Source organism: Erinaceus europaeus, chromosome 11 (genome assembly GCF_950295315.1).
Source record: "Erinaceus europaeus chromosome 11, mEriEur2.1, whole genome shotgun sequence".
NCBI classification, from domain to species: Eukaryota; Metazoa; Chordata; class Mammalia; order Eulipotyphla; family Erinaceidae; genus Erinaceus; species Erinaceus europaeus.
Window position 1 is genome coordinate 106,522,253 of NC_080172.1, and position 14,549 is coordinate 106,536,801.

At 40.8% G+C, this 14,549-nt stretch overlaps 1 protein-coding gene across 3 annotated transcripts in view; it reads right to left on the reverse strand.

Moving 5' to 3' along the window:
- Nucleotides 1-3,268: 3,268 nt before the first annotated feature.
- Nucleotides 3,269-14,549, reverse strand: part of DDAH1 (dimethylarginine dimethylaminohydrolase 1) — a 344,576-nt gene continuing 333,295 nt past the window's right edge. For all 3 annotated transcript variants that reach the window (XM_060202273.1, XM_060202272.1, XM_007524745.3), the window contains 2 exons: nucleotides 10,085-10,228; nucleotides 3,269-6,328 (listed from right to left, as the gene is read on the reverse strand). In XM_060202273.1, coding sequence (XP_060058256.1) covers nucleotides 6,212-6,328; nucleotides 10,085-10,228 — 261 coding nt within the window. In that variant the 3' untranslated portion in view covers nucleotides 3,269-6,211. The remainder of the gene's footprint in view (nucleotides 6,329-10,084; nucleotides 10,229-14,549) is intronic.

Genomic DNA, 14,549 nt, shown 5'->3' on the forward strand with positions numbered 1-14,549 from the left:
GTTTTAGCCAAAGAAATCCAGCTCGTCTGCCCCTTTTATCTGCTTCAAGCAGTACAATACTATCTCCTTTGGTAATACTCTGCTTGCCATGTTGTGCTTATTGTCTTTCTATTTGGATATTGAGAAGGAGAGACAGTCACTCCTGTATGTCTAAAGTCCAGCAGAGTTAACTGACACACAGTAGGTGCTTCTGGGGTACACACTATGCCTCCCCATTCTGTATCTCTGCTTTTCTTTAGTCTTGAATGCCTGCTGTATATGTAAAAATCAGAACTGTCCAAGTTGAGATCAATGCAACCCGCCCACCTGGTCTCCTGACTCAGGAAGTGTCCCGCTCTTTTCTGGCTCTTACCTTACCCTCCTGTTGTGTTACAGTCTCTTGTGTACGTGGGCAGCCTTCTTTGCTGGCCCTTTCCAGACTTCCAGTTCTCAAAACAAACAAACCAACAGATGAACCAGGAGCCACACCCTGGAGCCCGACAGAGTAGAGGTGCTTGTTAAGCATGTACTCGTGTACTCACATGTTTAAGCTATCACTGACCAGCACTATATATCCAGCAATTTTTCCATTTCCAGAATCTCAGTACATGAAAGGATTTCTCTCTCTCTCTCTCTTTTTAATTTATAAAAAGGAAAACACTGAAAATCATGGAATAAGAGGGGTACAACTCCACACAATTCCCACCACCAGAACTCCGTATCCCAACCCCTTCTCTGATAGCTTCCCTATTTTTAATCCTTCTGAGGGTATGGACCCAGAGTCATTATGGGATGCAGAAGGTGGGAGGTCTGGCTTCTGTAATTGCTTCCCTGCTGAACATGGGCATTGACAGGTTGATCCTTACTCCCGGCCTATCTCTCTCTTTTCATAGTAGGGCAGGGCTATGGGGAGGCGGGGCTCCAGGACACATTGTGAGGTCATCTGCCCAGGGAAGTCTGGTTGGCATCATAGTAGCATCTGGAAACTGGTGGCTGAAAGAAGAGTTAACATATAAAGCCAAACAAATTGTTGACTAATCATGAACCTAAAGGCTGGAACAATGCAGATGAAGATTTGGGGTCTCTGTTTTGTAGATATTTAGTAGGCCTATTTTAGTTATATTCTAAAGGGCCCATGATTATATTAGTGGTTTTTTTTTTTAATTTTCTTTTTCTGAGTCTGACATCTGATATGCCGGTGGACCCAAGTTATTGTCTGGTGAGATGATGTCATGGCTGGAAAAAGGGCTAGAAAGCTGGATCATGGACGAGAGTAGCTCCCAAATATGGGAAAGGTGTATAAATATTGTTGACTGTTGATCCTATTGATATGATCTGATATGGGGGAGAAATTCTCTCTTTATCATTTTCTTCCACTCCTCTTGAAGACCAGGAGAAAGGTGAAACAGAGAACCTTTGTTGACACTTCCTTTGAAAAGCACACCCTCTTTTGATAGTGGGTAGGAGATGCTTGAACACATTGTAGGGAGGATGTGAAATTATATCCTTGAAATATCAACTTTAAAGCAATGTTTTTTCAATAAAAATGATAAAAAGTGTACCTCTTCTCTGGTGGGGGGGCATGTACCCAGGCCACTAGGTGGAGGGCTCTATTTCCTAGTGGCAGCTAGGTCTGCAAGGTGCTGTTATTATTATTGTTGATGGATAGGACCGAGAGAAATCGAGAGAGAAAGGGAAGACAGAGAGGGCAGAGAGAAAGATAGACACCTGCAGACCTGCTTCACTACTTCTGAAGTGACCTCCCTACAGGTGGGGAGCCGGGGCTTCGAACCAGGATCCTTGAGCAGGTCCTTGTGCTTCGCACTATGTGCGCTTAACCCGGTGTGCTACCAACAACGTATTTTCGATAGTTTGGAGACTCACAGGTAACAGTAATGTGATCGGACCAGATATCTGTGATCTAGTAGTTCATATAAATTAGAAATGGCACTATGACCATGGTTTCATGGAACATCCAGGATTAGTTTGAAATTGATGATGTAGATGTGTATTTATCGACATGGAGAGATGCCCACAATATACTATTGCTAAGTGAGAAAAGTGGGCTGAAGAACAACATAATTATGTACAATTATTCCCTATTTAAGTCAATATTTATAGTTGTGTGGGTAGTCTCCAAAATGCTAACAGTGGCTATCTCCAGATGACATCTTGAGTCATGCTGCTTTTTTTTTTCTTGCTTGCTTTTATCTTTGGTATTGTTTGAATTTTATTTTCACAGTGAGCCATTACTATTTTTATAATCAGGAAAAGAAAATAATAAAGCTTGAAAAAAAATTTGCTGGGAATAAAAAGTCCTCATTAAAAAAAAAAAACTTCAAGTTTCCTGAAATTTGTTTACTGCAAAATATAAATGACTAAACTCTTGCATTTGAAAAAATAAAAAAAAAATCCTTTCATGGAATAAAATTGAAGCAGGGGTTGTCCTTAGGATGGAGCATGAGCAGTCAAGATCTCCCAAATTAGCATGGAGAATTTACATTATTTATTTATTTATATTGCCACCAAGGTTATTGCTAGGGCTTGGTGCCAGCACTACGAATCCATTGCTCCCTGTGGCCATTTACTTATTTTTTTCCAACTTTTATTAGGACAGAGGGAAATTGAGAAAGGAAAGGGAGTTAAAGAGAGATAGACACTTGTAGACCTGATTCACCACTTCTGGTGTAGCACCCCCATGGTAGAAGGGGAGAGGCTGCTCGAACATGGGTCCTTGCTGTTCTGTGTGCTTAACTGGATGTATCACTGCCCGCCCCTTTGGTTTTCTTTATTTTAAATTGTGTGTGTGTGTGTGTGTGTGTGTGTGTGTGTGTGTCTGTATGTGTGTGTGTGACATGACAGGGAAACCAGAGTACTCTTGGCACATTTGGCCTTAAGGACTGAACTGGGAGTTCCAGGCAGGCAAATCCTGCACTTAAACAGTTGAACTACTCCAGTGTGATTTTCCTTTTTGCTATTTTTTTTTTAATGTTTATCTACTTTAAGGCAGATTGGGAGAGAGTGAGGCCAGCATCGCTTCACTCGGGAATATGTAATGCCAGGTTTGAACCCAGGGCCTCTGGCATGCAAGTCCTGTGCTCTATCCCCCCAGTCTCTGTTCATATTTTAATTCAAGACTTTGAAGGTAGCTTTTTTGTAGGGAATGCATATCTAGCCCTGTAGCTTCTGTGGCAGGAGATAATTTCCTGCCTCTGAAAGCAGAGAAATGTTGAGTTCATTAGCCACAGCTGTTTCTATTAAAAAAAACAACAACAACAGACACTGTTGATCACAGTACAATTCACACTTTATTCCATCGTGATTGATATACTTGTAGGATCAGGAGAGCAAGAGGCTAAAATCAGTGCAGAACTTCTCTGAACTAAAGGGCCTTGGAAGGTATTACGGGGTTTGGCACACAGAGTAGAAAACGATATACTGGCTAGAACAAGACGCCCGGTAAAATAAAATGCACAAATTTTAGCATGTTCAAATAATGTCTGAGTTATGTAGAATGTTAAGGAGTAAGTAGTTACAAAGGCTAGCATGCAACTGTGCATAAGTCACATTAATCATCTACAGACTAGGCCTTTAGAGACAATGGTATGGCCATGATAATCTGTTCACCGTAGCTGAAAGCAATCAATACAAATTAGAGAGGTCTGCCTGCCGATTTCTACAGCTCCCCATGACAGTTAAAGAAATAATGCTAACAAGTGTATTTTTTCTATATTGTTCTCATTCAACTGAAGCTTACTACATATCGAGTAATTCTGACTTTTACTGAGTTAAACACAGTTCCTAATGTCTTGTTATCATTAAAGGTAGTTTCTGTTAGTTCAAATGTCTATATAAATCACAATAGACAAGAGGGTGACTTATGTAATGGGTTATCTTTTTTTAAAAAAAAGATAAATTATGCTGATGAGAACATCAAAGAAGTAATATTACTATGCTGTAAATATTTTAGACTTTCCCATCACCATTTCACATAGAAATTCCAAAGAATTCAGCCTAGATCAGACTAAGATTCTGTAGAAGAATACAGTGCCTACGTGATTTTTTTTTTTTCAGATATAAAGAAGGGAAGCAGGGAAGAAGCCAAGAAAAGGAAAAGCAAAAATGTCTTCCTTTGGAACGAATTGTTCACAAGAAAAACCTACCTGGTTACAATTAACGTAACATAATAGAGTCTGCTTCTTAATGTGGAGTTATAGAAATAAAGATAATGAAAATTATATTCCAATTAATTTTATTATTAAACATAAATTGGATTGTTGGGTCAATTTTCTCATGATTATTTTTGAGATGATAAACTCTCGGAGAATTTCTGCTTTTGCTAGGTTAAGGCTGAACTCAACACAAAAAGCAATTAAAGCTGCAGAGAAGAATTTAAAAATTAACTTAAAATTAATGGATAACATTCATTTTTTCTATGATAAAAACCTGTTATTTACCTGTTAAGGGGCAGTTTGAAATGTGACAGTGACCAAGATATAGCTTATTTTATACCATAGTTGTATATTTGCACATGATGTGAATTTTAAGCAACAAGTTAAGCAACAAGGAGAAGGGACTTATTCAAAATTTAGCATAAAAATCATAAAAGACAGACAGTGCTAATAGATGTCTTGGCTTTTCCAGAGGTCTATCGCTTCCATTGCTAACAGGGAGATGAAATGAATGAAGGTGATTCTCTCTTGGTCACCAAATATAAGGGATGCTTGATTAACAACACAGGTGAGCAGACCAAGACTTGAAGTAGTATTTTTTAAATTTCCTGACTTTCAGCTTTCAACAAGCCACAGGCAATCCAAGAAAAGTGGAGATGATGAGGAAGTTTGATAACATGCCTCAATCATTCACCATTCCTTGGAAAGTACCATTTCCTTGCTTAAAAGGCTGATTCTTTTTCAAGTTAAAAAAGACAAATGCCCTTCACCGTGGCATTGTTCTTTGTAAAGAACACTGAGTCAGTTCTAAGTTGTGTAATTTGAAGACTGGAGAGAGAACAGAAGTTTTTATTGAATTCCATAGTAAATATTCATGGACATTATTAATGCAGAATTATCCTTTGTCTATGCTGCAGTGGTTGGTTTCAGTCCCCAAGCCCATCACTTTCTATACGTGTTCCATCTAGGTCCTTGCTCTGCTATCAAAAATCATTATGACATGTAATGGCTCCTTTAAAATACATAAATAACTTAAGTTAGACCAGGAACACAGCAGAAAGTGGAAGGATGGAAATAGGGTGAGTCACAATGAGGGGAAATAGAAATAAACTTGAAGAAAATAGTAAGACCATTCTCCAAGGTCTGTGTATGATCAGTAATGAAGCAAAAATTCATGGAATGTGATTTAAAGCCTTTCAAAGATGTTCTACCCATGGGGTGTTTCCAAGCTTCTTGATGAACAGACCCTTAGCTACTATCTGGTGCTGAATTCACCTTCCTAGGTGTGGTGCCCTATTTCTTCTGGAATTTCTATCTCTGGGTTGAATCCCATCTAGGATATGCCTCTGTGTAGTTCACTCTTCCCCATTAGCTGCTCTGATTTTAGTCTTGGTCCTGCTGGGGGCCACTGTCTCTGTCTGGGTGAGCCTGGTGGCAGAAGATGGAGCCATTAAGCAGAGGAGGCCAGTGTGACAGACAGGGTGGACCTGCAGGGGAGGTATCCAGAAGGCAAGGCCTTGGGTAACAACCAAGGTTAAAGTGATTTTGGAGGAGTGGGGAGGGGAAAAGGAAGTAAATAGAAAACAAGTTTTCAGAATTCAGAAGTAAGAAACAGGAAGCAGTAGAAGTTCCAGGGAACAAGGAATTTCATAGGAACCAAAGATGATTAATGACTGATCAAAAACAAAACAAAACAAAAAACCCTCAGCTTATCTGATTGATTAAAAAGATATTCCTTGGAAGATATGGACAATTCAATGATCTCCACTCTGCTAGACACAAAAGTGAGTGTTTCCTTATTATTATTAATCACATTTCAATGGTTCATTAGTTCTGTGTTTTCTAGCTGGCTTAATTCACTTAGCAGATTCACAGCTTAGGTACCACTTTGGGGAGGGGGAGGAAGAAGAGGATACAGAACGAAGCATTTCAATTTAGAATTAAATTTGTGTAAACCAGTTAGTAGCACAGTGGCACAGCAGATTGTCAATGGAAAACAACAGGTGCGGGGAGGGTTACCAGCCTTTTAAGTGCAACATTGCTGGCTGAGAGAGGGCTACTCAAGAGTCCATCTTCTTGTTAATTAAAATCGAGCAGCAGGTGAGCAGCCCATCCACCTTTTCCAGTTCAGAATGACTCACAGGGATGAGCATATGGTCCTTCAGCTTTTCATAAACCTACAGGAGGAATCATGGGAAGAGAGAGAAAAAGAATTAGACTGGGGGTTAGGTGGGTGACACACTGGGTTAAGCACATAGCACAAAGTGCATGGACCCCTGCAAGGATTGTGGTTTAAGCCCTTGGTCTGTAAGTGTCTATCTTTCTCTCTCTCTCTCTATTCTCCACTCCCCTCTCAATTTCTCTCTGTCCTATCCAATAAAAACAGAAAAAAGTGGCCAACAGGAGCAGTGGATTCATAGTGCAGACACCAAGCCCCAGCAATAATCCTAGAGGCAAAAAAAAGAATTATATTTTTGCTTCTGTCTATCCGCATTCTCTCCCCCCCATCTCTCCACCTCCCACATATGGTATAGAAAATTAATTTGACTTTGGAATTTTCACTTTTTACCCTTTTAGCCCAGGGATATATATATAATCTAGACCTCAAACAGCCCATAGCCACACCCACAGAACTCAAAGCATTGGTTACTCACTAGCACTCTGCTGCTCTGCTGTTAACCTCGCATCAAAGATGTGTTAGAAATGTGGCTGTCAGTAGAAATACCCTTTCTCTGCCCATGTCACGGCTAGATTAAGTGATACAAAGAATTTGGTGACCGGTTTCAACCTGAACATTACCCACCCCCCTCCCCATTTTAAAACCTTTTCAGCTGTAACATTTCTTTCCTGATTAGCACCACTGGAAAAAAAAAAATCTGACAAAAATCTAATTGAAGTGGAATATTTCAGGTCAAACTGTCTTTGCACCACAGGTGTGAATTTTATAGCATCTTTTGACACTAATAGAAAACATGTGTCCAAACTTCAAATTAATAGTCCAGATTTTTCTCTGATGATTAAAGCATCTAACAACAAAAAACCCTTGAAAGCATGCTGACTAAAAACATCTACCATGTTTCTTTAGGAAGCTCTTTGTCCCTTAAAAGTGATACATTGTTTCATTAAGTACTTTGACGTGGATCAAAGTTGGGTTCCAGACTCCATTCTGTCAACTTACTGCTTAAAAAGCAACCTCAGTCCAGTGATAACATCTGGGAGATGAGGATTACTTTTAAGACTGGAAAAAAGAACTGCGGTTATAAAGGCATTTAGAAAGATTAAATCAAATATTACCATGGAGTGTGTTTGGCACAATGCAGGCACAGGGGACACCCTTAATCACATGGGTCATGAAACTGTTTTTGTTGCCCCAGGCAGGGTGCAATTCAGAATAGTTAATGACCATCTGGTCATCAGATGATTGATGTGGCTGTAGAGGCATCAGCAACTCAGAGCCCTGTTTCTCCAAGTGAGTTCTGTGACCCCGGTGCTTATTAGATCAGAGTCTGGTGGTGATTCCAAGAACCTGTCTTTTAGACAACCCTGATTATTTATTTATTTATTTATTTATTTATTTATTTATTTATTTATTGCCTCCAGGGTCAGCACTAGGGCTTGGTGCCTGCACTACAAAACCGCTGCTCCTGGAAGCCACCTTTTCCCCATTGTTGTTGTTGTTGTTGCTGCTGTTGTTGTTGGATAGGACAGAGAGAAATGGAAAGAGGAGGGGAAGACAGAGAGGGGGAGAGAAAGATAGACAGACACCTGCAGACCTGCTTCACTACTTGTGAAGCGACTCCCCTGCAGGTGGAAAGCCAGGGGCTGGAACTGGGATCCTTGTGCATCATACTATGGTGCGCTTAACCCGGTGCGCTACCAACGGGCCCCCAACACTGATGCATTTTAAGTATGGGACTCATGATTTGTTTGAGAGTTGGGGTAGCCCTAGTCTAGGGTCAGGCACTCGGTTTCTCTTTTAAAAAAATCTTTTATTTGCCATTGGATAGAGAAACAGAGAAATTGAGAGGGGAGACAGGTAAAGAGACAGAGAAACATCTACAGCCCTGTTTCACCACTCCTGAAACTTTCCTCCTGTGTGTGTGTAGGGGCTTGAACCAGGGTCTTTGTGCATTGTATGTGTTCACTTAACCAGGTGTGCCACTGCCTGGCTTCCTCTATGTTTTTCACAACTTTACACTTTCAGACATGGAAATAGAAATTACTGACACTCTTATCCATCTCTGCTTATCTGCTAGGGGGGAGGAATCTTCTAAGGATAATTATTGTGATTATATAAGAGTGAACATTTAAATGGTGGTGCAAAGTATATTCTAAACATTTTAAAGCTTAAGATCACTAAAGGATATTTTACAATGGTTATATGTGTCTTGCTTGCTTCTCTCTCTCTCTCAGCTTCAGGGTTATCGCTGTGGCTTGATACCTGTACTGTGAATCCACTGCTCCCAGTAGCCATTTTTTTCTCTTTATTTTATTTCATTTTATTTGACAGGACAAAGAGAAATTGGGAGAGAGGCAGGGGAGACAAAGAGAGGGAGAGAAAGATAGAGATCTGCAGACCTGCTTCACCACTTGTGAAGAGGACTCCCTGCAGGTGGGGGGCAGAGACCTGAACCCTGGTCCTTGTGCAAAGTACTATATGCACTTAACCCGATGCACCACCACCACCTGGTCCCGTTTTGTTTTTCTTCCCAGAGATAAGGATGCTGAAATGCCTCAAATATATGGGCACTTAAGGGATAGGTGGATAAGCCCTGTTCTACCTGCTGGATAAGTTTAAATTGAAATTATTAAGATACACTGATAAGGCTGTCAGTGTACTTCAGAGTCAGGAAGGCTCTCTTAGACGAAGAATAAATTCTCTGTTTAGGGACAATCCCTTTGTTGGTACACAAGTGCAGAGACTCTTAAAATAGTTGACTGATTTGAAATGAACAATATTTAGTCCTGCTCTTCCTGTAGGTCTGGGGTGGGGAACATCTGACCTGAGGGCTGTATATGGCTCGAGTAATCATCTGATCTCATCCTACCAAGACAACCACAGATTGGGGCTCAAACTTCAATAAAACTGGAGCTATTTGTTTTTCATAGCAACGTTGAACACTAATTTCTAAGCGATAATTTTATATGACCCAAGAAAGATGTTATAAACACTTGAATTGTCCTTGACAGATACAAAGTTTCCTCAGCAGTAGTTTGGGATCCTTCGCCACCTGGTATCTGACCTTCTGATGAGGGGAAATTGTTCATCTAATTTAGGACTCATGTTTAAGGAATATTTGGGGGAGGGCAGGTATTTTAATGAAGGCTACAGCACCGACTTGGGGGGGAACCCATGTACTTTAAAAATCTATATTTTTATATTTATTTTACCAGCACATTGCTCAGTTCCGGCTTATGGTGGTGTAGGGGGCTGAACCTGGGACTTTGGAGTGTCTCACTTAAAAATTATTTCAAGATATACTTATTAATTTAATTTAATTTAATGAGAGAGATACAGAGAGAAAGATATAGAAATAGAAACCAGAACACTACTCAGCTCTGGCCTATGATGGAACTGGGAGTTGAACTTGGGCCCTCAGAGTCTCAGGCACGAAAGCCTTTTGCATAACTATTATGCTGTCTCCACAGCCTCAGTGCACTTATTTAAAAAGCTCTGAAAACCAAGCATGATCATCCCAATTACTGTTCATTCATTAGGGACCCATAACATGAGTGAGAAGAGAGAGCTGTATAAACTCTTCTGTACCATACATTTTATTAACCTTTCTGTTTTCTTGATGACTTGATGTGGAGAAGGAAATGAAGCCCCTGTTGTTTGTCACTTCATCATAAACAAACAAACAACTAACCCCAGGCAGGAAGACTGTCATGGAGGCCTACCTAGCTGCAATGGTCAAAAGGCTACTTCTTACCTTTGCACTTTCTGGATACTCCTCTGGGGTTCGGTGAAGCAGGACGTGGCCTTTGCTGGGGATATTTAGATATATACAGTTTGCAGCCATGTCATCAGGCACAGTGAGTTTGTCATAGCGGTGGTCACTCATCTGCTGCATGATCTACACAATGAGAAACAAAGTGGGGCTAAGCAGTGTCTCCTTAAACTTTCAAGCAGAAGGCAGTCACTTTGGTCGGATATATGTTTACTGTAGGGCTGGCAAAACAGCCATCTGGATAATGCATTTGCTCTACTACGCATTACAAACGGGGCTTGAGCCTGGCCCCTACTGCATTGGAGGTACTTTTGGTGTGCTGTCTCTCTGCCTCTGGTCCTCTCTTTCTATCTGAAAAAGCCAATCCTGCATGGGAAGCCTAGCAATGTCATATATATATATATATATATATATATATATATATATATATATATATGTATATGTATATATATATGTATGTATATATATATATATGTATGTATATAAAATTAAAAAATTGTGATTAATAGTAGGTTACAAGATTGTAAGGTTACAGGGTATATAGTTCCACACTACAGCCCCAACACCAAATTTCTGTTTCCACACCCTCACATCTCCCAAAGACAGCAACTACCATAGTTCTCACAAAATCTTTGACACTGTTTTCCTTCTCCTCCTCCTCCTTCTTTTCCTTCTCCTTCTTCTTTTATAGCATTCTTGTACTGAAATTCTCATCTGTTACTGTTAGTCACTTAGAAGCAGAGGAGGAAAGTATGATAAAGCTGTGCCTCTTTGGAAAAATTGCATGAGGTGTTTTTTTTTTTTTTTTTTTTTTTTGTGTGTGTGTGTGTATGTGTGTGTGTGTTTGCCTCCAGGGTTATTGCTGGAGCTTGGTGCCTACACTACGAATCCACTGCTCCTGGAGGCTATTTTTTCCCTTTTTGTTGTCATTATTATTGTTGTCATTGCTGTTGTTGGATAGGACAGAGAGAAATCCAGAGAGAAGGGGAGACAGAGAGGGGGAAAGAAAGACACCTGCAGACCTGATCCACTGCCTGTGAGGCAACCCCCCTGCAGGCGGGAAGCTGGGACTTAATCCTGGATCCTTGTTGGTGTTTTTTTTTTGAGCTTGTCTCTGAATTTTATAAAAGGTTTTAAATATGTCTATCATTTCTCTAGTTTTTTAAAGAATTAAAAAAATATTTAGTTATTTGTTCATTTTGGATAGAGAGAGAAATTGAGAGGGGGAGAGGAGACTAAGAAGGAGAAAGACAGAGAGACACCTGCAGTACTTGTTTCACCACTTGTGAAGGTGGGAACTCGGGGTTTGAACCCTTAAGCACAGTCATGTGTGTGCACAACCAGGTACACCACCCCCTCAGCCCCATTTTTCTAGTTTTTGTTCATTAAACTTGTCAGTAAGATACAAAATGGCTGCAAATTGCACTGGTCCATCTGGGTGCTTTGATGCTATCCTTGATTCATAAAGCAAGACTGCCCTGATTTTTAGGAAAAGACTTTACAACAATCAGAATGGTCAGTAATCTGTATAGTAGTAAACACACACACACACACACACACACACACACACACACACACACACACACACACACACACACACACACACTTTGCTCTTCTCCATGCATTTAAGTTGGATTCACCTGTCTTTCGACAGGTGCTACCCTTAATACAATGAGCATAAAAATCACCTGGGGAGAATATTAACTCTTATTCCGACACTTTACCCTCAGGAATCCTGGCTTGACAGACTTGAAGTAAGGCATTTGCATTCTGAAAGCACTCCAGGTAATTCTGAGGCAGATGGTCTCTAGTCCACACATGGAGAACAAAACCATCTAGCAGGTCTGTTCATTATAAGTTGAGTGTACGAGTATCTCAGTACAAAATTAACTTAAAGTAACACAAAAATCAACTGCACAAATCAAAAATATTGACAACTCATCTTTACCTCAACATGATAAAAACAGCACCCCCCCCCAAAGAGCACGATCCCCTGGTAACAAAAACAAACAAAAATATCTAAACACTAAAAAGAAAACAGCTCTTCTGGCTGACTTATTTATGTACATTTCCCCCCTTCTTTATCACTACTTATACATTTTAAGTAATGTGCTGAAATGTCATGCCATGAAGGTCTAACCAGATCTTTTCCAAGAGCTGATTCTCATCACCTTATGTCTCCCTTTACCGTTCAGTATGTGTGTGGAATGTATTTCCTATCGCTAGACCCCAGCCTAACTGACCATGGTGGCACTGCAAAGTGAAATTTCTGGTATGAAAGAGCAGAAGAAACTGCCTGCACTTGGGGAGTAGCCTTTCTGACTTCACTGGGAGTTTAAGGCCCAGCGAGGAAGCTTCACGAGTGGGAAAGAAAGTCTGCGGGTGTCATTCTTTCCCCCTCATTTCTCTGTCTCCCCCTATCTAACTTTCTCTCTGTCTTATCTACTAAGAGAGAGAAAAATATATTGAAAAAAATGAAAACGAATCAAAACAGACTTGTTTTAAAATTACAAATCCCTAACACGCAGTAAGTGTGTAATAAATGTGAGAGCCTTTCCCTCTTTGTTTCCTGAACACCATTTGGCATCCAGCAGGCGATCAAAATATGTCTGTAACTAATTGATTAGTCTCTTGAAAGGGGTATAGCCACTCTCTGGAGTAAAACTGAAATGAGTTCTGTGATTAATGACATATGTGAACAACTGTATTTCCTCAGAAAAACGAAGTCTACTCGATGTTCCAAAATAGAAATATGACTCTAGACTGGCCAGGTAGCTCAGGAACAGGACGTGGGACCCACATGCATGAGGCCCCAGGCTTGAGCCCTGGTACAGCACATGCTAGAGCTTGTTCTTTCTCTCCGTAAAAATGAATTAATAAATTTATTTTATTTTTCAATTTTTGTTATCTGTATTTATTGACTAGATAGACAGAAATTGAGAGGAAAGGGGAAGACAGAGAAAGAGACACCTGCAGCACTGCTTTACCACTCGCAAAGGTTTTTCCCTGCAAGAGGGGACCAAGGGCTTGAACCCAGGTCCTTGAGCATTGTAGCATGTGCGCTCAACCAGGTACGCCACCACCCGGCCTCAAATTAATAAATTTAAAAATAAATGTGATCTACTGGAGTTGGGAGATAGCTGACATAATAAGAGTCCATACTTTTTAAATTATTTATTTATTTTTATTTATTTATTCCCTTTTCTGTTGCCTTTGTTGTTTTATTGTTGTAGTCATTATTATTTTTTTTTTCCCCCCAGGGTTATTGCTGGGCTCGGTGCCTGCACCATGAATCCACTGCTCCTGGAGGCCATTTTTCCCCCTTTTTGTTGCCCTAGTTGTTGCAGCCTCGTTGCGGTTATTATTGCCATTGTTGATGTTGCTTTGTTGTTGGATAGGACAGAGAGAAATGGAGAGAGGAGGGGAAGACAGAGAGAGAGGGGAGAGAAAGATAGACACCTGCAGACCTGCTTCACCGCCCGTGAAGCGACTCCCCTGCAGGTCCTTACGCCTGTCCTGCGCTTTGCGTGTTGTAGTCATTATTGATGTCATTGTTGTTGAATAGGACAGAGAGAAATGGAGAGAGGAGGGGAAGACAGAGAGGGGGAGAGAAAGACAGACACCTGCAGACCTACTTCACCGCCTGTGAAGTGACTCCCCTGTAGGTGGGGAGCCGGGAACTCCAACCGGGATCCTTAAGCCAGTCCTTGCGCTTTGCGCCATGTGCGCTTAACCTGCTGTGCTACCGCCGGACTCCCCGAGTCCATACTTTTTAGCATAAGTGGGGCCAGGTGGTGGCACACCTGATTGAGCATACATACTACAATGCACAAAGACCCAGGTTCAAGTCCCGGGCCCCACTCGCAGGGGGAAAGCTTCACAGGTGATGAAGCAGTGTTGCAGGTGTCTCTCTCCCTCTCTATCACCCCCGCTTTCCTCTCAATATCTGGCTGTCTCTATCCAAATAAATCAATAAAAACATAAAAATAAATAAATAAAATTAAAGTTACAGACTTTTCCATGAGTGAAACTCAGATTTGAGCCCCAGCACTACAGGGAGAACCATATATCACACTAAGGGAAGGTTCATGAATGGTAGTGCAGTATCTCATCTCCTTCTTTCTCTCTCTCTCTCTCTCTCTCTTTTTCTCTTGTTCACTCCATTTCTGTCTTTATCTGAAATTAACAGGAGAGAAAAAGAGCCTTCCAGAGGAAGTGAAATAATACAGGTGTGAAACCCCAACACACCAAAAAGCAACCCCCAGCATACACAAAATAGGAACACAATTTATTCATGTGAACTAGGCTAACATCAATGAGACAGAAATTTCTCTTTCATTCTGCCATACAGAAGGGGACTTGAGGATCCTAGCCCAAGCGACTCTGGACAAAAGCTGAACAGACAGACCTCTGTCAGTCTGTGACTTCTAATATCTTGGGAATCCAG